The sequence below is a fragment of the Phacochoerus africanus genome, chromosome 11 (assembly GCF_016906955.1).
Source record: "Phacochoerus africanus isolate WHEZ1 chromosome 11, ROS_Pafr_v1, whole genome shotgun sequence".
NCBI classification, from domain to species: Eukaryota; Metazoa; Chordata; class Mammalia; order Artiodactyla; family Suidae; genus Phacochoerus; species Phacochoerus africanus.
Genome location: NC_062554.1, coordinates 38,211,764 through 38,235,365, shown reverse-complemented (window position 1 = coordinate 38,235,365; position 23,602 = coordinate 38,211,764). Strand labels below are relative to the sequence as shown.

General features: G+C 39.0%; 1 protein-coding gene across 1 annotated transcript in view; it reads left to right on the top strand.

Moving 5' to 3' along the window:
• The window catches only part of ARHGAP20 (Rho GTPase activating protein 20), a 112,060-nt gene that overhangs the window by 1,240 nt on the left and 87,218 nt on the right, over window positions 1-23,602 (top strand). The window contains exon 2 of the mRNA XM_047753382.1: window positions 15,553-15,635. Within this exon, the coding sequence (XP_047609338.1) occupies window positions 15,553-15,635 (83 nt within the window). The remainder of the gene's footprint in view (window positions 1-15,552; window positions 15,636-23,602) is intronic.

Genomic DNA, 23,602 nt, shown 5'->3' with positions numbered 1-23,602 from the left:
ACACGGCCGCGGAGCGGCGTGCCGACGGCCAGCGGGTCAGGTTTCCTTGGAAGGGTTCCCTCTGCAACTGCACGTGGCGGTGAGCTGCCGGCCTCGCTGTTCGGCTCTCGGCTCTCTGAGGAATCGCCTTGGGTATTTCGAGCTGTGTCTGCTCTCGCTCCTCCCCGCCCCCAAGACCTTCTGATATTTGGCCGTTTTTTTGCCCTATGTCTTGGTGGTGCCCTTGCAGCTTCTGAGGAAACAAATTGGGGTTAGAGGGGTCACATAACTCATCCTAAAGACGTTATCTTGAAGTGTGACATTTGTATCATTGGAACCTTAACGCAGGCTCCCTGCTTGTTTGTTTCTTAACCACCTTTCATGACTCTTACCACCAGCATCCTGGGGTGGCTAGAGGTGAGTGGAAAAGAGGTGAGATAGGTATGGAGTGTAGAAGTGGGTGTGAGCTCCCAAGGACCTTGACCCTCTTGCGGAGCCATCCAGGAGTGTCAGTGAACTTGATGATGTATCAGCTGTAGTGCCGCCGGCCCCCGTCTTTCATGTATTGAGACTGCGGTTTGTCCTTGTCGCTTTTCCACTTCAGAGATGCAGGTGTGTGTGTGTGTGTGTGTGTGTGCGCGCGCGCGCTAGGTTAGCGCTTCATTTTGTGAAGGTAAATGAATGCTGAGTAATCAGCATAGGTTTTAAAGCATTTTTTATTCTTGTAAACAAGGAATTGGAGGGAAATAAAAATATTTATATTCCTGAACAGATCTCTTCTTTTTTTTTTTTTTCTGACAGTAATTAAGCACACTGGCAAAGGGGGAAAGTGTGAAAGTAGCTTGATCATTTATCAAGTAGTACTTGTCCAGTACATGAAAGGTAGCTTTGCATATTAAGCAATTGTCCTTAAGATGCTGTCGTTAATTATAAAACATATGATTTGTCCCTTTACCAATCCAGGCTTTTCCTTTCTAAAAAGGAAAATAGATTTTGCCAATCTGGTCTTTCTACAGCTTTTTAACTCCCCTTAGGGCAGGATCGAGGTTGAAGAACTGTTTTATTTTTCTTTTTTAATTTTTTCAAGAAAATACATCTCTGCCTGTTTTAAATATTAGTAGGCATGTCTTTTTTCTTTCAGACCACCATAGAAATAGAAAGTAATGATAATAAAATAACATTCCCAAATTGTAGCTCATAAGATCATTATCGTTTCACTGTTATGGACCACAGTCTTCATGTATGCCAAATACTCAATAGATTGATCTGTTTTATATTTCATCTTATCTTTTTAGTGCTTAGTAGTCCTAGTGAGTCATGAGACTTATTTCTTAAAAAGTCCGCTATGTGGTTGAACTTTAATTACTAAGATTGGGTCAATGTTACTTTAATTGCTGGTTACAGTCAACACTTTCAAAAATAAAATAGAAAAGACAATATTAACACGGTACTAGGTACTACTTACTACTTTTTTGTATAACTTCTTTTTCTCTGTTTCAGTTATATATATTATCACACACACACGCACGCACACGTGTGTGCGCACGTGTGTGTGTGTGTTTGTGGGTGTGTGTGTGTGTAGTGATGTAAAATGTGTTTCTTACTTAACCGTCAAAACTTTTAGACAAGTTTATTGGCCAGATCACTGTATGGAATGGGTTCTAGCTCTATTACTATCTCAGTGATCTTGAAGAAATCACAACTTTTTTCAGTTTATTCATTTGTGGAATGAGAATCAAAGAGATAATGCTGGACCATATGCTTTGAAAAGTATTTACAGGAGACAATTACATCTTTTACTTTATGAAAATATGGCCTTAAAGGACATCTTTTACTTTATGAAAATATGGCCTTAAAGGACAAGCAGAACAATAGCATCTTTTAAATTAGTCATCCTGAGAGTTTGTTGTTCCAGTGGTACTGCCATTGCCTAGAATATGGTTCATATTCCTAGAAACTACTGTCAAGCAGGTGATTTTGTACAGTGTGGCGAAATTTGGAGTGTAATGACCTGGAGTGTAATGACCTGGGTTCAAGTCTACATTGTGTTTGTACTAGTCTTCTAACCTAGGTAAGTTACTTAACCTTTTCAATTTCCTATTTATAAAATGAAAAATAACAATAGTACCTAATGCCTCAAGATTATTTGGAAAGGTAAATGTGAAACTGAGTGAAATAGACATGTAATAAGCACTCAGTGTCAGCTCTTATTGTTTGTACTTCCTCCTCATATCTATAATTCCTGTGACTCTGCCCCAATTGTCCAAGCAAAAATCTAGATTTGTTTTCAACTGCTGGCTTTTATTTCCTCACTCTACAACAACCATCAGAAAGGCCAGTCGACTATCGCTTCAGAACACATCTTGAATTTCTCCACTTCATCTCCACTGCTGCCACTGTAGTCCAAGCTAAACCACTACCAACTCTCACTTGAACCTTCACAGAAACTCCCTAACTTGTCTAACACCTTTGTTCTTCTTCCCTTGTCCAGTCTCCATTAGAAGCGCCAGTGATCTTTCAAAATGTAGCATGTTGCTCACCCACTTAAAATCCTTCAGTGGCTTTGTATCATATTTGAATTAAAATTCAGACCCCTCTTCTTAGCCTCCCTACTTTCCTCACCTCCTCTGCCTTTTCTCCCTTGTTTGTGTATTCTTCAGCTGCATGGGCCTTCTTTTTCATACATCCAGTCATCAAATTCCTTCTGTTCTGAGAACTTCCCTCTCTTTCTGCCACAGGTCTTTGCAGTGTTAATTCTTTGGTATTATTCTGATCTCTCGTTTTCCCAGAGGCCTGTCCTTACTACTTAAGTGAAAGTTGCCCCTCAATCATGCTCTATACCTTTTGTTTTATTCTCAACTTAGCATTCATCCTTGCCTGATATATTATTTACTTTCATGTTGTGTTACCTGAACTGCTCACCAAATTGTGAAAACCGTGAGAATAGGGACCCCCTATCTGTATTGTTCAAGGCTGCTGCCTCAGTGCCCAAGACAGTGCTACTACATATTAGGTGCTCATTAAGTATAAGCTGGGTTATGGAGAGCAGTAAATAAGGGACAGATATGGCTCCTGTGTTCAGAGTTTATGATTTTGAGCAGAAACAGCAAAGCATTTCTTAGAGGGCCAGAGAGTGAATAATTTAGGGCTCTGTTGCAGCTGCCCACTATGCCACTGTAGTGCTGAAGCAACCATAGACAATGTGTAATGAATGGTCATAACTATGTTCCAATAAAACTTTATTTAGAAAAAAAAACAGGATGTGAATACCTGGTGTATAGTTTGCTGACCCCTAGACAATCGCTAGTGACTAGAACTTTCTGTGATGGCAGAATTGCTCTTTGTCTGCAATGTACAATTGGATAGCCACTAGCTATATTCAGCTTTTGAGCACTTGAAATGTGGCTGGTACAACTGAGGAGCCAAAAATTATTTAACAACCTCATCGAGGTATAACTGGCAAATGATGAACTACATATTTAAAGTACATAAATCAGTGAGTCTTGACGTATGTGTAAAACTCTGAAAGTGTGGCCAAAATCAAAATAATGAACACATTTATCAGCCCTCAAAGTTTTCTCATGTCCCTTTCTAATCCCTTTATTTCCTCCCCATTCCTAGGCAGCCACTGATCAGCTTTTTGTCACTGTAGATTAATTCGTGTTTTCAAGGATTTCATATAAGTGGAATTATACTATGTAATATTTTTTGTCTAGCTTCTTTAATTCAATATAATTATCTTAACCCTAAGAAGGATCACCTAGCTGGTTCATCCTCCTTTATTTGTTAGATTATTTGGCTATTTTGAGAAATCGAAGGTTTTCCGTAACTGAGGGTCTTCAAAAGAATACGCAATAGGTTTGTACCGTAATTTCTAAAAATGCAATTCTAAAATATAATAGCAGCATATAGATAATGCTTCTGGGTAATGCATTATGGATAGAATTTTGGATAATTATTCTGGATAACATCCTTGAGCATATCCACATTTGGACAGAACAGTTTTTGTGAAATGAAATGGAAGCAAATAGTAGAATAATTTTCATGAGGGATGATTTGTGTCATTTTCAAGCCCCCCTGACCATTTGGTTTCCTAATTGAAAAGTCTTTAAATAAGGTAGGTGTTGGGGAGGGCAAAGAGACTAACAGGCACAGAAAACCAGCCAGAGCAAGAGGATTTTAAAATAGCTCCAACATTTTAAAATGTAGCAGCTGCTGTTATACACTTCATTCTGTCTTTTCTCTCTGCATTCTCTGGGTCCAAATCTGTTTATAGCAGCTCATGGTAGAACACCCATAAGAGCCAACTTTAAGCCATGTGTGTGTCTTGCACTGGGGTTTGAATGAAACATCTTGGTGAGTAAGACTTGGTTTTATTCTTTAATGTTGAGAAAAATATTATGCCCATGGTTAAGCCAGTATCCCACTGTACACTTTTCTGATGTTTTTCACAAAGTGAATGGCATAAAAATCAGGTATGTGAAATTAAAAACAATCTTAGCCAAAAGGTTGAGAGCAGTCTGGAATTATCAAAAAACTGAATTCAATTGATCAGAAACAGCCTCTGCTATCACTGGTGTGTCCTCTGAACTGGCTTTACTTGGTTTCTTTGTCTGTTTAATGGGGGCAATAATCCATTTCCTGTATATCTCACAAGGCTGTTTTTTATGGGTCAAAAGAAGAAAGTATATGGAAAAACTTTCAAAAAATTCAGAAGCCATTGGTAATTCTTACCAGGTAAAAGTACCTGTAAAGCAATAAAAGAGTTTTATTTCTTTGAATGTAATGCAAAAACATCTCCATGCAAATAAGTGAATGCTCTCTGTCTTATTCAGCTTGGGTTGCCATAACAATATACCATAAGCTGGGTGGTTTAAATTATAGACATGTATTTCCTACCACAGTTGTAGAGGCTGTGAATTCCCATGATCTGGGTGCCAGCCAATTCATTTCCTGGTGAGAGCCCTCTTCTTGGCTTCTAGTTCTTACTGTGTCCCTCACATGGGCAAGAGAATGAGCGGAAAGAGGGCAAGAGAGGTAAAGGGAGGAGGGGAGAGTTAGGTAGGGAGAGAGATGCAGGTGAAGTTAGATATCTTTGGTCTCTTCTTCTAAAAGCACTAACTTTATCATAGGGGTGCCACTCTAATGATGTCATCTAAACGTAATTACCTCCCAAAGACTTCCCCTCTTAATGCCATTACAGTAGGGTTAGGGCTTCAACATTTGAATTGGGGGGTGGGGAGGGCACGAGTATTTGGTCCACAGCAGTAACCATCAAAGCAGTCACCCTCGAAGGTCGTAAATATCAAATACTGTAAGGTAGAAACTTGAATAAAAAGACAAGAGTGTACCGCATGTAGTATATGGAATTGTAAAGGAAATTTTTAAAAAACTTGTAAGTGAATGCTGAACTGTACATACTGTGTGGTAGGCACCATGCACTCACTCTTCGAGAAGAAGGCACTGAGCTCTGCCAAGGCTCTCTGTGGTAAGCCCGAACCCAGATCTTCCAACTCTGTTTCCCTTTCCACCTAGATCATAGTTGCATGCAGGGGAGAGTAGGTTTGAGTTTTATATAATTGCCTGAACAAAGCATATTGGAGAGTTTTTTTCTCCTGAGAGGTAATTTCGCTTTTTGGGGAGCAGTCACTACCTTCTCCGTCTACCACTGAATGTTCCGTTCACTGCAGCCATTCGGTAAATGTTAAGTGTATCAGTCAGGGTTCTCCAGAGAAACACACCAGTAGGGGACCCAGGGCAGTCGGTGGCATAATTCACCACCATCTTTTCCTGAAATCAGGAAGAGACGAGATGGGATGTCCCAGGTGGACAGTGAGGCAGGAAAAATGGGCCAAGTTCCTCCTTCCACCACTTTTTGTTCTGTAAAGGTCCTCAGGGGATTGAATGATGCCCACCCACTTTGGGAGGGCAATCTGTTTTACTGAGTCCATGGATTCAGATGCTAATCTCTTCTGGAAATACTCTCCCAGACATACCAGATATAATGGTGTAACCCGGGCACGCATGGCCAGTCAAGTTGACACATAAAATTAACCATCATAGTAAATACTAACTCATAGTGATAATCAGTGACATAATCGTTGCTATAATTTCTCTGGAAATTTGTGATCTTTATGCCTTGTTATCTGTTATCTTCAGAGGTTTTATATAAGCCACTCATATTTCAGGAGCATTTCCACCAGGCCTGCTTCAGTGGAAAGGCCGGCATATCCTCCAAACTCATAGAACGGTATTTCCAAGTTAGGTGGGGACGCGCTGAATCCTAGGCCTCAGATGATCCCATCAAGGAAAACCCTGTGGGAAACTCAGCTGAAACTCTCAATTCAATAAACATTTTATATCATGAATCTCGAGTGCAGGAGAAAACTTACTTCCATAGTTACTTTCACTTGAAAATGTGAACACAGTAGTGCATTTTAATGTGGCAAAAGAAAAATTAATTTTTGTGACTCTGACATTCATATATTAGGACAGAATAAATTTTGGTTTTCATACAATGAAAGTTAAAGACATTTTTTACACATTTTTTACCCATTTGTATAAGAAGTAATTATTAATTTTTGATGACTCCATGTAGAAAGTTTTAACTTACAGACTGAAAATTCACAAGTCACAGATACCTAAGTAGCACAGCTCTTGCTTTTTGCGTTGGAAGTAAAGATTGTTGTGAAGCAATTGATCACTCTCTGTCAGTTCACCATCCTTTCTAGCTGGGGATTTGGTGAAAAGTCTGCAGGACAAGAGCTGAAACATGGTCAGTAGACTGAGAGAAGCGAAACTGCTGATTGTTCGTTCAGAAAATGAAAACTTCCACTTCAGTAATTTGGGTGTCTGATTTCGTTCACTGTTTTTATCCTGCCATCCAGGACTTGGTGACTGTTCTTTTCAAAGCAGAGTCAGTTTGTGCCTTTTAGGACCATATACAAGTTAACAAACATATGTGATTATAAAACTTGCCTTCTTGGAAGGTATCAGTAGCTGCAAATATACTGGACTTCAACTGAAATTGTCACCAAAACATGTTATCAGCTATATAGTGTGACAGGAATAAGTAGGTATATAATATTAGATATATGTGTGGATACACACTTATATGTACATACACTCATGCCCAATGCTTTGAAGAAATATGCGGACATTTCGTTATTGTGATTTGATGGAGTTTCATGGCTCATACCTCTCAGTCTCCAGAGTATTTGGCAGAAAACCTCTGTTACAGGCTCAATGTTTATGCCCCCCCAACTCTTATGTTGAGACCCTAACCCCCAATGTGATAGATAGTTCAGTTGACCCTTGAACAATGTGGGGGTTAGGGGTGCTAACACTCCACACAGTCAGAAGTCTGCTTAGAAGTGTACATCATGCTCTCTCCACAGCTCTGCATCCATCCATTCAACCAGCCTCATGTGATGTAGGACTAGAGTACAGTATTTATTGAAAAAATTTCATGTATAAATGGACCTGCACAGTTCATACCTGTCCTTTGACGGTCAACTGTACTTGGAGGTAGAAGCCTTAGGAAACAGTTAGCTTGCTTGAGGTCATGAGGGCGGAATCCCCTCGATGGGGGGGGGGGATTTCTGCCCTGACAAGAGACCAAAAAGCTTGCTCTCTCTGTGTGTCCCCCATGTGAGAGTCACAGAAAGAAAGGCCACCATCTGGAAACCAGGAAGAGGGCCCTCACCAAGAACTAAATCAGCTGACACCTTGACCTTGGACTTCCAGCCTCCAGAACTATGAGAAATGTGTCGTTTAAGTCACTCAGTCTATGCTATAGCATTATAGTAAGTAGCCTGAGCTTGCTGACTACCTTTAAAATAAACTCACCGAGAGGAAAGTTTGCTTTCCTGTTCTGTTGGTATTGCTGGTGTTCTAGATCACAGGGACTCTGAGGCCCTAATATGCACAGAAAGCCTTGGAGGTGAAAGCTCAGTCGGATGAATAATGCTCAAAAGATTAATAGTCAGATTTGAGTAAGCTAATTTGTAAATTTGATTAAGCATTTGGTAGTGGCCACGGCCGCAGTTTTCTGGAGCAGCCTGGGAGAGGGGTGATGTTTAGCTTTTGTTTTCTTACAGAAGACTTAGCCACAGTGTGGGAGGCTGGAAAGGGTTCAGAGGAAACTGCCTTTTGTCAGCCACCAAGAATGGGGCTTATGGGCAGCACAGCCCAGTTTGTTTTATAATTTTGTTTCAGTCTGATTTTCTTTATCCAAGACAAGTTTATATTAGAAAGGGCCAACCAATAGCGGAAATAGCCCTATCAGTTAGTCAGTGCTGTGCTGAGCAGCCTTGACCTAGTTTTGACAGACAGCTGTCACATGACACGACTGAAAAGGAAAACCTGTTTCTGGCTGTCTGGTCACTTGTGTATGGACTCTGAAAATGGAATGTGTGTGCCCACATCAGCTCATATTTCAAAGATCTGGAAAACTCAACTGCTCTGTGGCCTTTTTCTATCCCTCTTTACCTGGGTCCTACTTTATTCCTAGGAGAGTGTCTTCTGTATGTCCTCTTCGACCCCTGCATTCACTGTCTTGAACCTAGTAGATATGACTAGGTTACAGTATGTCTCCATCTGGGCAGACCTTGGCCTGTTTTTTATTCTCCTGATACTCTGCATTTTACCATTATGGTTTTGAGTTTGGTCACTATACTCTTCCCCACTGCAGGAGGAAAGCGAGAGGATGCTCTGAGGCAAAATTTCCCAGCAGTGTCTGATCCATTCGTGCCCTTAGCCGGCATGCAGGTGGATGGGCCCTGGGGCAGCCGGAGAGCCCCTTGGTCACAGTGTGCCATGGATGTAGAAATAATAGCATGTTGTGTGGACTATGATGTGAAAACCTGAGTGAAGCTCTGCCCTGTAGGGGATGATGAGGGAGAGAGCATTGGTCTCGACCTTGCCTACTCCCGGGTGCTGATGAAAGAGAATCGTGCTGGGAGGTTGAAAGTGGGGGCTTTGCCACAGAGGAAAGTCCAGCCAACTCAAAGGCCAAAGTGGGACTCCCACAGTCTGCTTGGGGTAGGGGGTGGGTAGAGGCGGAGGAACAAATGATGTAGAAGGGAGTTCTACCAGCCTCGTGTGTATTGCCTAGAGCACCTAATGCACTCCAAAGCATTGCCCTGAATGCTACACTGTCATGGTGCTTTCCCTGTTAAGGGACTTCCATGTATATAATCTTAGCTGATTCTGTGTGGTGAGTCAGTCATGTCATTTTACAGAGAAGTCTCTGAAAAGTGATAGAACCAGGACCCAGAATTTAAATCCAGTGTCTCCAAGCCCAGTGCACATACTTCTAAATTTACCTAGATTCTCATGTCTGTTACTACATTTCAAAGTGCTTGTCTCATAGAAATAGCAAAGATAGCCAAAGTAAAAACATTTATTTCTTAACCACAGAAAGTATATCCCTTTATGGTAGTCCGCGCTTTGCTAACATTTGTTTTCACTAAATGCTCAAACTGATTCTAGATGGGATGATGGTGAGTCAATAGAAAATCATAGTCATCATAGACCAAAGTGTCAGTGGTAGGAAGCTTCAGCTCATCCAGGAGCCAAAACCTAATCATGATAATAGGACGCAGAAGCAAGGATCAGAATAATTGTCTTGTTTCCTTTCAGGGCCAGTGTCTTTGAGGTAGGTCTCCACAAATAAATGCTGCAGGCATACAGGGAAGACAGGAAAGAAACAGTTCATTGCTCACTTAAATTCACAGATTAGCTACAAAAGATTAATAGTAAGATTTGAGTAAGCTAATTTGTAAATTTGATTAAGCATTTTTTCTACCCTTGAAACCTTAGAGTTCTTAAAAGCTTTCCTCGAAGCCCTTATCTTAATGCTCTGCTAATTTTAAATGTTTGAAAGTGACTTTAGCACATTTGACCCAAATTCAGCTGAAATGCTTGAATTATTTTCTTCATAAAGTGACTGGAACAAAGCAAAATATGAAAAGTTGTCGCCTGACTTACCTCTTTCATCCTGTTCCTTTCTTTTGTTAGGTTCTCCGCCGCCGATTCTGTAAGAACTAGCAATGACCAGGTTCAGAGTGATTTAGAAGTTCCAGAAATAGTACTGTATCTCTGGTTGACATGAAGTTAAAATTCCAATGAGAGGGTACATATAGGTTTTTATATAAACAGTGTTTTCTGAATTTTTTAAAAGAACAATTTTTTTTCCCTCCAATAACCCGCTAACAACTTCATTTGCTTACGTAGGCACACTTGTGTTACCACCATAAACTCTCATATGTAAGTAGCATTAATTCATTGATTTAATCCACAGCTGTTGAGAGTGTACAGTGTGAAAATATTGGGCAGGGCACTGGAGGAGGAGGGAGAAAGAATGGCAAACCTCAGCGGGCAGGTGGGCATAGTCTGCAGACCTCCAAGGAGTTCACACAGAGAGCCACTCAAACGTTTTGTGCAAAAACATGTTGGGCAAAAAGCAAATATTGGACAAAAATTTTCATTTGCATGTATTATACTTCAGATTATAGGAATACTACAGTTCAGTTATATGAATAAGGAAAATGATAGCTTCTGGCTCCGAACCAGTGTGCTGGGATGGAGCCCAGTGGTGTAGAGGTTTGGCAGTTAAGTTGTTTTTGTTTTTGTTTTAATTTTAACAGTTTTATTGAGATACAATTTACATACCACACAGTTTATCCACTTAAAAGTGTATAATTCAGTAGCTTTTAGTATATTCCTAGAATTGTGCATCCATCACCATGGTCCATTTTAGGACATTTTCATTACCTCAAAAAGAAGCACTGCACCCCTTAACGATTACATCCCAGTTCCCTCATCCCCCTTTTATCATCAGATTAATGTTTATCTCTAGCCCAATGGTGATGTAAATGTCAACACTGTGTCCAAAGAAGTAGTTTGCAGTGTTCAGGGATGACTCTTACCATCCAGCTCCATAGCAAATGCTTACATTCTCTTAGTGCCAGCATTGCAGCAGAACCCCTTTAAGTGTGTTTGTTTGCATTTCTCTGTGTGTGTGTTTGGGGACAGTAGAGTAGATGTGGAGAATGAGTGGATGTTGAAATTCACATTAACCTTCATTTATTGAGTATATAGTTTGTACTAGATTTGTACTAGGCTTTAGGAATGCAAAAATAGGCCTGCTACATACAGAGTAGAGTTTCAGCAAGTAATTGTTGAAGGACGGGAGAAAGTTTGGAAACAAGATAGAGTCCCTGATCTCTAGAAAGGGGCAGAAAGATGATTGATATAATATGAAATGCTTTAATATGATATGCTCTAACTTCATATAATGCATAATATAGGAAGCAAGCTAGGAACACAGAAAATTCAACACTTAGTTCATCCAGCTGATTAAAAAAGAGTTGAGGTGGAAAGTACCTTGTAGATTAGCTAGTAATGTTGCTATGGTTTTGTGTTATTCCTGAAACATTAAAAAAAAAATGAATTATAAGCATTTGGTTCTAATCTTCATTTATGACCTCTGTTCATTTACTTTTTGGCAGAATAGGTTTTTTTTTTTTTTTTGGTCTCTGATACTGAATATAGCTGCAGAGGAGATAGCTACAAAACCAAAGATCTAGTTTTTATGCTATGTGACCCTAATAAATGGCTATCAGTACAAAGGCCTCAGTTTTTAAAATATAATCATTTTTATTCCCTTTTACAACTCCTTCCAGACTCCTCCTCATCTTTCCCATTTGTGGGCAGAGCAGTAAATAAATACTACTTCATATTTGTTTGTTTTTCAGCTCACATAAAAGTCTTACTTAATTTTAGGGCCTACCTAAGCCTAGGTAGATGGTACAATATCAAGAAAATCATTTCCAAAAGATGAATGCAGTTGATTTTTCCCTAATGTTTATTTTATGAATTTAGAAAGAAAGATGGCCTTTTAAAAAATACTCAGTTTCAGAATGACATCCAGTATTTAGGAGGTCATCTCAATATAAACATCAAGCACTTGGGCATTTTTAAGCTAACCAAGAAAACATATAGTTTTGAACTATCTTCTGTTCCCTGCGAGGCACAGAATCATCGTTTTCCCTGTCACTGAACAACTGGGAAATTTGCTGGTGTTGGTGTAAAGCATAGCCTCAGCCTGTCCTGACAAGTTTGTGCTGTTATACATTTAGAAAGGAATCAATAGTCTCCTTCTACTTCCATGTATTGTACTTCACACGGTTGTTACAAACAAAAAGAAAATCCAAGTCTTCATTGCCTGAGACAGATTCTTGGATAGATAAGTGAGTTTTTTAAGTCACCATTGGTTCTTTGTTTTGCTATACTTTTGAGCAAAAGAAAGAGATAGGTATTTTGAATAAATTAATACCTGTGTACTTATTAAACTCTCCTTGTATTGGCAACTCTTAAGAATTTTTATTACCTGCAAGAGAAATGAGTCCAGTGAATTCTAAATTCATGGTGTCTGCAATGTTTATTTTCTTGCATATCCAGGGTAAGTCTTTGGTGGACATACAATAAGAATAGCCAAAGTGGAAGGAACCTAAGTGACTATGTGGTCCAGACTTTCTCCTTTTTTTCTTTTTGATAAGGAGATGGAGGCCCAGACAAGTGTCTGAATTGCTTTAGGTTGCCTTATCTCATTAGTAGCGGAGTAAGTCTCAGTACAAAAAAATAGAACCACTTATAAAAATAATATCCTGCCTGTAGTTTGATTGATTCTGTTGTGTATGAGTCCAGTAGATGAGGTAGGTACACTCCACATTTGACTCCTCACATCTGACAATTTTAGAACTAAGAAAACAATCTAATCACTATATGCACAAATAGTCCTCTGCATTAAGCCTCATTGAACCCCCCCCTTTTTTCGGTCTTTTTAGGGCCACAGCCTTGGCATATGGAAGTTCCCGGGCTAGGGGTTGAACTGGAGCCACAGCTACCGGCCACAGCCACAGCCACAGCAAGGCCAGATCCAAGCTACATCTGTGAACCACATCATAGCTCATGGCAACACCAGATTCTTAACCCCCTGAGTGAGGCCGAGGATCAAAACTGCGTCCTTATGGATACTAGTTGGGTTTGTTACTGCTGAGCCACCATGGGAACTCCCCAAAACTCCTTTTTTAAAAGCACCATTACAGAAGAAAATTTGACACCCTTCTTTGATTATCCATTCTCACACTTAATAGCCATCACTCTCAGAAACATTTCCTTACATCAGGTTTCCTTACATCAGGATTCAAATTCCTTAGGAATCCATGTTAGGTGTTTCTGAATCCCTTGCAGTTATGTGCATCATTACCTTTGTAAGTTTCTCAAAGAACCATTTGCCAGGATCACCCTGGATTCTCAATCTAGTTTAGCCACATTTCTTTTTGCCTTATCGTCTTTGGAAGACACTTGCTGTCCTCTGCACTAGAACTCTGCATTGCTTTGGAGATTTACTGTTTCCAAAAGAAGAATTTCAGATCGTTTTAACTTCTCTTGGGGCTCTTTCTTTTGTCCACATTTTAAATCATTTTTATGGTTGTCTCTTGAACACTGTCCAAATTCTTTGTAAACCTGAGAGCCAAGGAGCTCGGAATTAGAAATCATACATTAATGAAGATCTTGTTTAGGAGCTTGGATCTGCTGACACTGGTGTCAGAGAATTAGGAGCAGTAGAAGTAAGACTGTCCAGATAGGTCTAGGGATGTGGCACCTGCTCAGGTAGCCTAGGCAGACCCTCAAGGTCAAAGAAGACTGAGGGTAAGGGGCCCACCCAGGTCAAGCTTAAAGGATTGGACACCTTTCAAAGTTCAAAGCATAGTGAATAGATCCTGGAAAAAAGAGATTCAGGATAAAGAGTAAGAATCAAACCCATACCTGAAGGTGAAACAGAATCCTCCAGCAAATCTGCACAGGAATGAACTGCCACCTTTCTTAGTAAGATCAACCTTGTCTTGCAGAATTGAGACCCTTCATCTAGGGACAGGCTGCTGGACCTTGCAATACAAATTCTAGCCTCCCAGATTTCTCTTCACCCTGCAACCTCTATATTCACACTGACCCCGGGATGTTAGATTCTGAGAATTATGTTCCCAGGAGATGTGACTAATGGAAACAGTAGGATAGGGCTTACAAGCTATAATATATAAAGTAGTTTATTAAAATCACTGGGGTTGAGAGGGAATATAGATTCTTCCAGGAATCTGGTAAAAACCTTGGGCTTTTTTTCACAGGGTAGGCACCAAAAACGTATCATATCAAAAATTTTATACAATTTAACCTGCCCCGTTTTGTGGTTAATAACTCCTGACTGAGAAGTATGGTGTTCTCTCTTTCTTACCCATGTGTTTCCTATCCTTTATGATTGCTGTATATAATTGTTTCAGTTGTTGTGTGAGCTATACTAAGGCGGTTTGGACATTTAGTTTCCACACATGAGCTGAAAGATTAGTAGAGAGAACAGCAACACTGAGGCCATGGCACCGGTAACAGAAATAAGGTGGGAGAAATCCATGGGGGCTTGGTGAATTTGGGGGAAAAGAATGAGGCCAAAGGAGTCTCCTGTCCCCTTCTGACTGAATGAGTCTTCCTCTCTTCCTTAGGATCCAGGTTTTATTTTCTTAGCTAAGGAGCAGTTCCCGTATGAATCATGTAATGAGACACTGAGCCAGTTGGTTTTATGTGGTTTTTTAGAGCAGCATCCAGTCCCAAGCATGGCTGGCCAAGGCCCCCAGGGAGTGGGTGAGACTTCTGGCCAGGAAAGGGTGAGAGCATAGAACAGGAAGAGTGCTTCAGTGACACAGGCTGAACTCCACACATGGCTATTTGTGACTGCATTGGAAATTTTATACATTAATGTCCAGTGACAGGCCCTCTGACTCTAGAGGTGTTAAAAAATGTAAGACTGACAAATTTAGAGAGTAATTATCTGGATAATTCAAGTCAAATGAAACCTCATCACAAATTTTAGGTTCTCTAGAACAGAGTACCTGCATTATCTAATTAATCCTGTATTTGCGTACCACATAGAAAAGAAAAAGTTCTTTAAGTTACAGCAGAAAGAAAACAGTCTGTTTGCAAGAACGGATTCCCAAATGTGTAAATATTTAAAATATGTAAGAATCTAGTCTCCATCTTTTGCTTTAATTACTTATTTTCTCCCTTTACTTGATCTCTTCATACTCTGCTATTCCCTGAAGCCCAGTTTGGAGCCTACTCTGCCTGTGAAATAGTAGAACCTGCTCTGATGACACTTGGGAGGATAAATGAGATAATCCGGTCTTGCTTTTGGCATAGGGCCTGGCACAAAAGAAGCAATAAAGCTGCAATTGATGATAATGGTTATGATGCTGTTTTCCCAAATACTCTGGTCAACATTTCACCTCCTTATTCTCTAACCATGCGACATACTTACTGCCTGTACTACTTTTTGACACTATCCTAGTTTAGATGTTATTATTTTATTTCCATAATTAGATTGCAAGCTCCTTGCTAGGCAAGAATAAGCAATACAAAACTTGCTGAGTTGGATTGAAAATTAGCATTTACTTGCTTTACAAGCCACATGGTCTTCATTACGTTTTGTTGTTTTGTTTTTTTTTTCCCCCCCACCAGAAAATGAAAACACTAGCAGAAAGGAGGAGGAGTGCTCCATCTCTTATCCTGGATAAAGCCCTGCAAAAACGACCTAGTACCAAGTAAGTGAAAAGCTTTGTTATTACACATTTGGTATGTGCTGCAGTTTTCTTTTCTTCTTCTTCTTTTTTTTAATGTGTGGGGTTTATTTCTCTTTTTATCAGGACCAAAATTCTCTGTTAAATAATAGAAAATATGACTGCTGAGTTTCTTTAATAAGGCCTAATCTGTATGTGAAACATAAAGCTTTGTAAGAGCTGGTGATCATTTGCTTTAAAACTGACTCAAAAGTGAGTCTTATATCACATACCACACAAACATGCAGATTCTATACACGGTTACAGTTCATTTATAGAAACAATTAGAAGTCAGAATACTAAAGATGAGTTATTTTAACCACTGTACATGTTTGATTATACCCAAACTTTTGTTTACTTTTTATCATAAGATGATGCCTGTGCATGGGTAGAAGGCAAAATTTTACCAATTTTAGATACAAAGAATGATAACCAGATTAAAATTATTTAAAAATTGAGTGTTGATTTCTTTTAGGCATTATTGGTTCAATGAATTAGTGAAATTTGAAGTAGAAAAACAGGCTAAATATCTATTGAAAGGACCATTTCACCTATTGAGGCTAAATGCTATTTCTGTGGACATTTTAAGAGAGTCTTTCAGAATATGTAGAAATTGAATGGCTATTCAACCAGTAATTTTTTTATTAAAGTGTAGTTGATTCACAATGTTGTGCCAATTTCTGCTCTACAGCATAGTGACCCAGTCATACATATCAGTCTTTTTCTCATACTGCCTTCCATCATGTTCTATACCAAGAGACTAGATAGAGTTCCCTGTGCTGTAGAGCAAGACCTCTTTGCTCATCTATTCTAAATGTAATAGTTTACAACTACTAACTCCAAACTGGAAGTCTGAGCATCCTACTTAAATTAGTATTTTCTTCCTCAGAATCATTCTCTTTCTTCATGGAAGTTGTCACTCGAGCAGCTCCCCTTGCTACCTCCAGATGACACATGTCATAGGGTTGATCCGAAAATGTAAATTACTTTTAATAGATGCCTAATCAAAATTTAATTAGGGAGGTCTTTTTCTGCCAGATAAATAACATATATAGTAATACCATATATAAATGCTATATAAATGGCTTTGGGATTGTTTGCATTAGTACATCTTTGCATTAGTGTGGATTAAAAAAGAATGGTTATATCATCACAGTTTGACCTTGATTACCTAGAAAACTCAGGAGAAATTATTTTTTAGCGGTGGTAAGGAGGGGAGGTAGAATGATCAGTCTTTAATTCTACTATATATATAAAAAAAGCTTTATTATCCACCTTTTAGAAAACAGTTTTAGGTAAAAAGTTTCATTTGACGCTTCTGTGACAGATGTATTGTGTGGCTCCTGCGCAGTTTTCGAATGTCTCTTATATGGCATACTTGTGAAGAGGGGGAAAAATGTTATATAATTATCTATGCCTATAACCTGACTCTATTTTATATATAATACAAAGTATTTTGCATGCTTTTATATAGTTTTAATAAACATTAAATTTTTCAGAAATGCAGCTACCTTGCATATCAAGATAAGTGCACTTTGTATTGTTTGTAACTATTTCAGAAAATCACCTGGCTTTACTTCATTTTCTTGTACTTGTTGCATAGTATGGTTTCTTTATCATCCTACTTCTCCTAAATCTAAATATATTCATTATATGTAAGGGTGAGCCACTGACTCCTTCATTGTCTTTTAGTATAGTCATGATTAAGCATATACATATTGAAATGTATAATTTGTTCATTATTTTCATTTCCCTTTATATTTCTGTTACGGTATTCTATTTAACATTTTTAAAATTCTGTTAAGTATCTGTGAACTTTGTTTCAGGATAGGAAAGGAGGAATTGAAGTAAATGTATATGCATAGGCTTACATACAGCAAAAGGATATTAGGTCTCATAGGACTGGGAACAGCTGATAAAGAGTAAATTCCAGGTTAGGGGAAATTATTATATTAGCTGCTGTAGCAGGTGACTAAGAAGGTTAGCGGTTTTCCACCATGGCTGCACTCACCTGTTTTTACTCTCAAACACAATGGTGTTGAATTCTGTGTTTAAGGGTGACCTTACCTCGTATAATAGTCATCCTCCTGGTGAGACCCTGGGCGTCTGTGTTAGAGGGTTTAGTTTCCTTACAAGTGAAATAAGAGTATTGGAGTTATTGTCTGTTAAACCCTTCTACTTGTTCTATCATTGCATAATTATGACTTGTTGAAATTTGACAAGTCAAAAGGCGTGCCTACACATACTCTGAATTCTAAACTATTCTTAATTACTTGCAGTTTCCTAAACACAGTACACTGTCCAGCATTGGCTCAGGAATTCCTCTAAGCCTTCTTAAGTAACATTCGTGCTCCTAGAGCACCTTGTGTATCTTTGAACCTTGGCACTCATTCCACTGCACTGGCATTGCTGTTTCTGTCATGTTCCCTTCAATGTCCCTGCCATTTGTTAATGAAATAATGCCGTGTAAACAATACCTGGTATCCAGTTATTATTTGTTGGATGAATCAGTGAATGAGCAAGTGACTCCATTTCCAAACTAAAGTAGGAATTTAATAAGTTAGCATAATAATTTCTGACTTTCCCGCCCTCCTTTGAGTAGCCAATATTATAGGTGACTTTCCTTGTTCATTGGTATTATTTGTGAAATTCTCTCTAGAGAAAAAAGTAAGATTCCTTTTAACAAAATGATTCTGAATTATTGTTAGGAAGTTATTTCATGCAGCAAAATACCACAAGAACTCATGTCTGTGGTCTATAAATACCACATATATTAGCATTCTTGTGGTGCTACTTCACTGTTTACGCAGGGATAAATTCAAGTCACACAAACTTTTCTTCCAGAAGTTCATTTATTTTATTGTAGTATTCAGCCTACCTTGTAGAAGTTACAAGAAAATGTACCTAGTTTTGGTTTCGGTTTGTTTTTTGTTTGTTTGGTTTTTTTGTCTCTTTAGGGCTGCATCTGTGGCTTATGGAGGTTCCCAGGCTAGGGGTCCAATTGGAGCTGTAGCTGCCAGCCTTCACCACAGCCACAGCAATGCCAGATCTGAGCCATGTCTGCGACCTACACACAGCTCATGGCAACACGGATCCTTAACCTACTGAGTGAGGCCAGGGATTGAACCTGCAATCTCATGGTTCCTAGTTGGACTCGTTTCTGCTGTGCCACAACGGGAACTCCTGTACCTAGTTTTGTTTTAACAGTCTGTTAGCATGTTCTAGTTAGAATTCACCTATATCCATCCTCATCGCTAAATCAGTATATTGTGTGTGTGTGTGCTGTTTACAAGACTTTGTAGTCAGTGCTTTACATATACTTACCTTTTAAGTCTCTGCTTATGGCTGCTGATATGAAAGGCAGTGCCCAGGAAGCATCGTGTACAGCAGGAAGTGCTTGAGCTTTGGCTTCATCCCAGTGCTGGCTCCATCCTGATTTTCTGTGTGACCTTGGATAAATCACCTAATCTCTGAGTCTCAGTGTCTTCCTCTGTAAAATATGAATTGAGTACTTGCATCATAGAATATGAAAGGAGAAAATAAATGAAAATGCTTAGAAGATTGACTTAGTTATTATCAGTTGCCTCTTTCCTTCCCTGAGATAGATTCCATTTTCAAGCTTTAAACCTGACTCATCCAGCAAAGTCAAGTTTGTTAATGAAAAGCACCTCCTTTATCATCACAGCATTGTATGGGTAGAAACAGGTCACTGAGCCTGGCTCATTATATTGTGGAAGTTGAGTCAGAGACTTGCTGTCAGTCACACAGTTGATTGTGGCATTAGATACAGGAATGGAAACCCAGGTCTCTGATCATGATGGAATATTCTTTGCATTACACAAACAAAAAGAGTGTGATACAGTGTCTAAGAGCATGGATTCTGGAGCCAGATTGCCAGTTTTGAATCTCAGTACTGCCCGTTACTAGTCATGTGATCTTGGGTAGCTTTTTAAACCAAGAATAATAATAAACCTACCTTAGAAGGTAAGAACGACCAAATGGGTATAATATATGGAGTTCTTAATGTGGTCTTTAGCACTTAACCAGTGCTATTATGTTTGAAGGCTATTTATTAGTAGTAGTAATAGTGGTATAAGCAGCAGCAGCAGTAGTAACAACAGAACTTGCTGACTACCTTTAAAAAAAACTTTCATAACAGAATGAAAAACTGCTTGTACCTGTGATAAGTGAACTTCACAGATAATGGTCTTTGAAAGGAGCTGAATGGCCTCATAAAAACCACTCATGCTGAGACTCTAAGATAGTTATGGTAACTGATAGAATTTAAAGGCAAAGCCAATTTAAAAGAAGTTACTAGACTTTCTTTTGGAGTTCTGTAAACTTCTGCTTTTAAATAAAATTTTATATTTTAGAAGAATTTTTTAAAATCTTTAAGATCTTTTCAAAACTACAGTAAACTATATTGATCTTTGAGGGGGAAAAAAGAAACCTGTGCAAAACACTATTCACTGTGCTGCCTTGTATTATATGCCAGTTGGCTCTAAATAAGGCCTATTCCTACCATTTCTGAGATTTTACCTGAGAGACCCATAGATGATTCAAGGTATATGATAAGCAGAACACAGAGGAGAAATTTAATACATGAAGATTGCCAGCAGCCTACAAGATCCCTTCTTTCCTCTCAAGGAACATTTTCCAAAGCTGTAAAAATCATATGTAACAGAAAGAGATGGCAACTGCTTTTTAAAGTGGAAAAAAAGTTGGTGAATTTTTATCAAAGTAGAATTCATTGCTTTATTAAGAAAAGGCTTCCCAGGCCCACACATCACTTTATTCTCTGCAAACTACTTTTCATATTCTTTAAAAATGATCAGATACATCTGTTCCTGGTATAGTCTGCTGTTTTCCTATGGTATGATTCTGGGAGGAAATCTTTAGAAGATTAAGTCTCCACATTCTAGTGAGCCTTGACAGGGTCAAATTATTTTTGCACTTGCAAAACAGTACAATCCATTTTAATCTCTTCATTCCAACTATAGCCTGATTTGCTAATTGCTGTTATGATTCAGTTTTATCTTTCTTTTTGGCACCAGGAAAGCACTACCTCATTAGTGAATGTTGATTCACCTTTCCTTACGCCTCTCCACAGGGTTAGCAGACTGTCCTAAGATATCCTTACTGTATTAGGCTAAATAATCCCTTCCCCTGTACAGTTTGAAAGGTTTCTCAGAGGAATTTTGGAATTTGATGATTGATCTTCCTTCAGAACTCTTAAAACAGGACATATGATGGAAGCAGAAGAATACTTGTTGTTGAGTATTATTGAGACCCTTCATACTCTTATGATTAAGAAAGTGTGGGCTCTGGAGCCATTCTTCTTGGGTTTGAATCTGGCCCTGCCTCTTACCAAGCATGAGAACTTCTTTGGCAATTTTCATAACCTCACGGGGCTTCACTTTTCTCATCTGTAAAATGGGGCTAACTTCATCAGGGGTTAAAAAAGTTAAACTTCTAATATTTCTAAGTAAGTTTTTGTTAAATAAAATTATTTAAAAAAATAAATCCTTGTGCTGCCATGTGACATGATATCTGATTTTCTTAGTGTTCCAGGTGTAGGCTTTTCTTCAACTTGACATCTGCTTTTGAGGGAGGGGATCATGTTTTCTGCTGTTCACATTGACATGTTCAGTACTAGGTGTAGAACAGATATTCTATAAATATTAGCTGAGCTGAAAGAGTGAGATTCCTTTCTTCCCTTAGCTAAGTAGGTCAACTCACAGTTGGAGTAGAAAGAGGTTAAGGGTCCACTGCTGCCTGAGACAGTAACATAGCAGAGTCAAAAAGCTACCCAAAGAGATGCCAGTTCTGAAGCAACCAGCAGTGTAAGTTTGTTGATTTAATGCTCACATACTTAACATGTCATCTGTCTTACAAGTCACTGCCATTGGTTCTCTGATGCACAAATGAGAAGGCACAGGGAATGGACTTTGATTTCTGCTCTGTCGCTGATGACCCTGGTAGAGTCATCTGACCTTTCTTCAGTAAGGACTTTTGCCTTACCTGTCACTGGTGGTAGGAGGGGGAGAGTGAAGTTGACTAAATCCTTTATGTACTTCCTCCGCCAGCCCCCAACTCTACAGTTTTGTGTTTCTTTATGCCGATGTAACTCAGTCGCAAGGAGAATGGAAAATAACGTGAATGGTTCTTGCAAACCCTTTTATCACAATTCTTAAGACATCTCTAAGAGCGTCTCTATCACACTTCCAAGAAGTGAGTTATCCTCCTTATCCCCTTTCAGTATAAAGGTCATGCCTTTGCTTATGTGGGATTTGGGGTCTGTTTATTGTCATAATGTCATTTTGGTAGACAGTCTCTACAATGGCCCAAATGATTCCTACCTCCAGCAATTCACACCCTCGTCCAGTCTCCTCCCCACATTATATCAGAATTGATCTGTGTAACCAATAGGATATGGAAAAAAAATGATTTCTCACTTCTGAGATTTGGTTATGAAAGACCAAACTTCTGTCCTGATTGCTCTCACACTTTCTCCATCTCTAATCACTTGCTCTGGGGAAGCCATGTTCTAAGCAGCCCTTTGAAGAGATCTGTATTAGGAGGAACTGGAGCCTCCAACCAGCAGCCACATGAGTGACCTTGATGCAGATACTCCAGCCTCAGTCAGGTCTTCAGAGATCACAGCCCTAGCTTGATGGCAGCCACATAGGAGACCGGAACCAGACTCACCAGCTAAGCTACTCCCTGGTTCCTGACCCTTGGAAACTATGTGAGCAAATAAGTATTTGTTGTTTCAAGTGCTGTGTTTTAGGGGTGATTTGTTATTTAGCAACTGATATACAGTTAACCTCAAGTCATGAAACCAACTTTCTAGAATGTTAGTCCTATCTACCTTTTATGTATTTTTATAGCTAGAGGTGGAAAGATGAAAACAGATCTCATTCCCATTTATAAATGAAAACACTCATTCTCAGATCATGTAATTTGTTGGAAAAGGGGCCAGATAACATTCCTTCTTTAAATAGCTTTATTGAAATACAGTTCATACCATTTAATTCACCCATTCGAAGTATACATTTCTATGGTTTTTAGTGTATTCACAGAGTTGTGCAGCCATCACCACAATCTTAAAGCCTTCTCATCCTTCCGAAAGGCAACCCCTCAGTCATTAGCTGTCATTCTTCCTTCTCTCCCATGTTCCTTCTTCCCCTGTCTCCAGCTCTACACAGTCACTGATTTCTTCTCTGTCTCTATAGTCTTGCCTCTTCCAGACGTTTCATCTAAATGTAGTCACACACTATGTGGCCTTTTGTAGTGGCTTCTTTCAGTTTGCATGGTATTTTCAAAGTCCATCTATGTCGTAGCTTGAATCAGTGCTTCTTTACTTTTCTTTGTTGTAATACTTCATTGTATGGATAGACATACCAGTTTTGTTTGCTCATCAGTTGATGGAAATTTAAGTTGTTTTCACTTTCTGGACATTATGAATAATGCTGCTGTGCCCATTCACATCTAAGTTTTTATGTGGACATATGTTTCATTTCTCTTGCATATACCTAGGAGTGGAATTGTTGAGTCATATGGTAACTCTGTGTTTAGCTTTTTGAGGAACTAAATATTTTCCAAGGCAGCTGTACCATTCTGCATTCATCCCAGCAATCTGTGACAGTTCTGACTTCTCCGCATCCTTACCAACTCTTTCTACTTCCCATCTTTTTGACTATAGCCATGGTGGTGAGTGTGAAGAGGTATAGTGTGTGGTTTTCATTTGCATTTCCCTTATGTTGAACAGCTTTTCATGTGTTTATTTGCCATTTGTATATCTTTGGAGGGGTGAATTTTCTGTTTAAAACTTAGAGCATTTTAATTGGGTTATCTATCTCATTATTAATGAGTTGTAGGAGTTCTTTATCTATTGCCAAACAATATCTTAATATTATGTGTGCATGTCCAAAGCAGAGTGCAGAATTGTA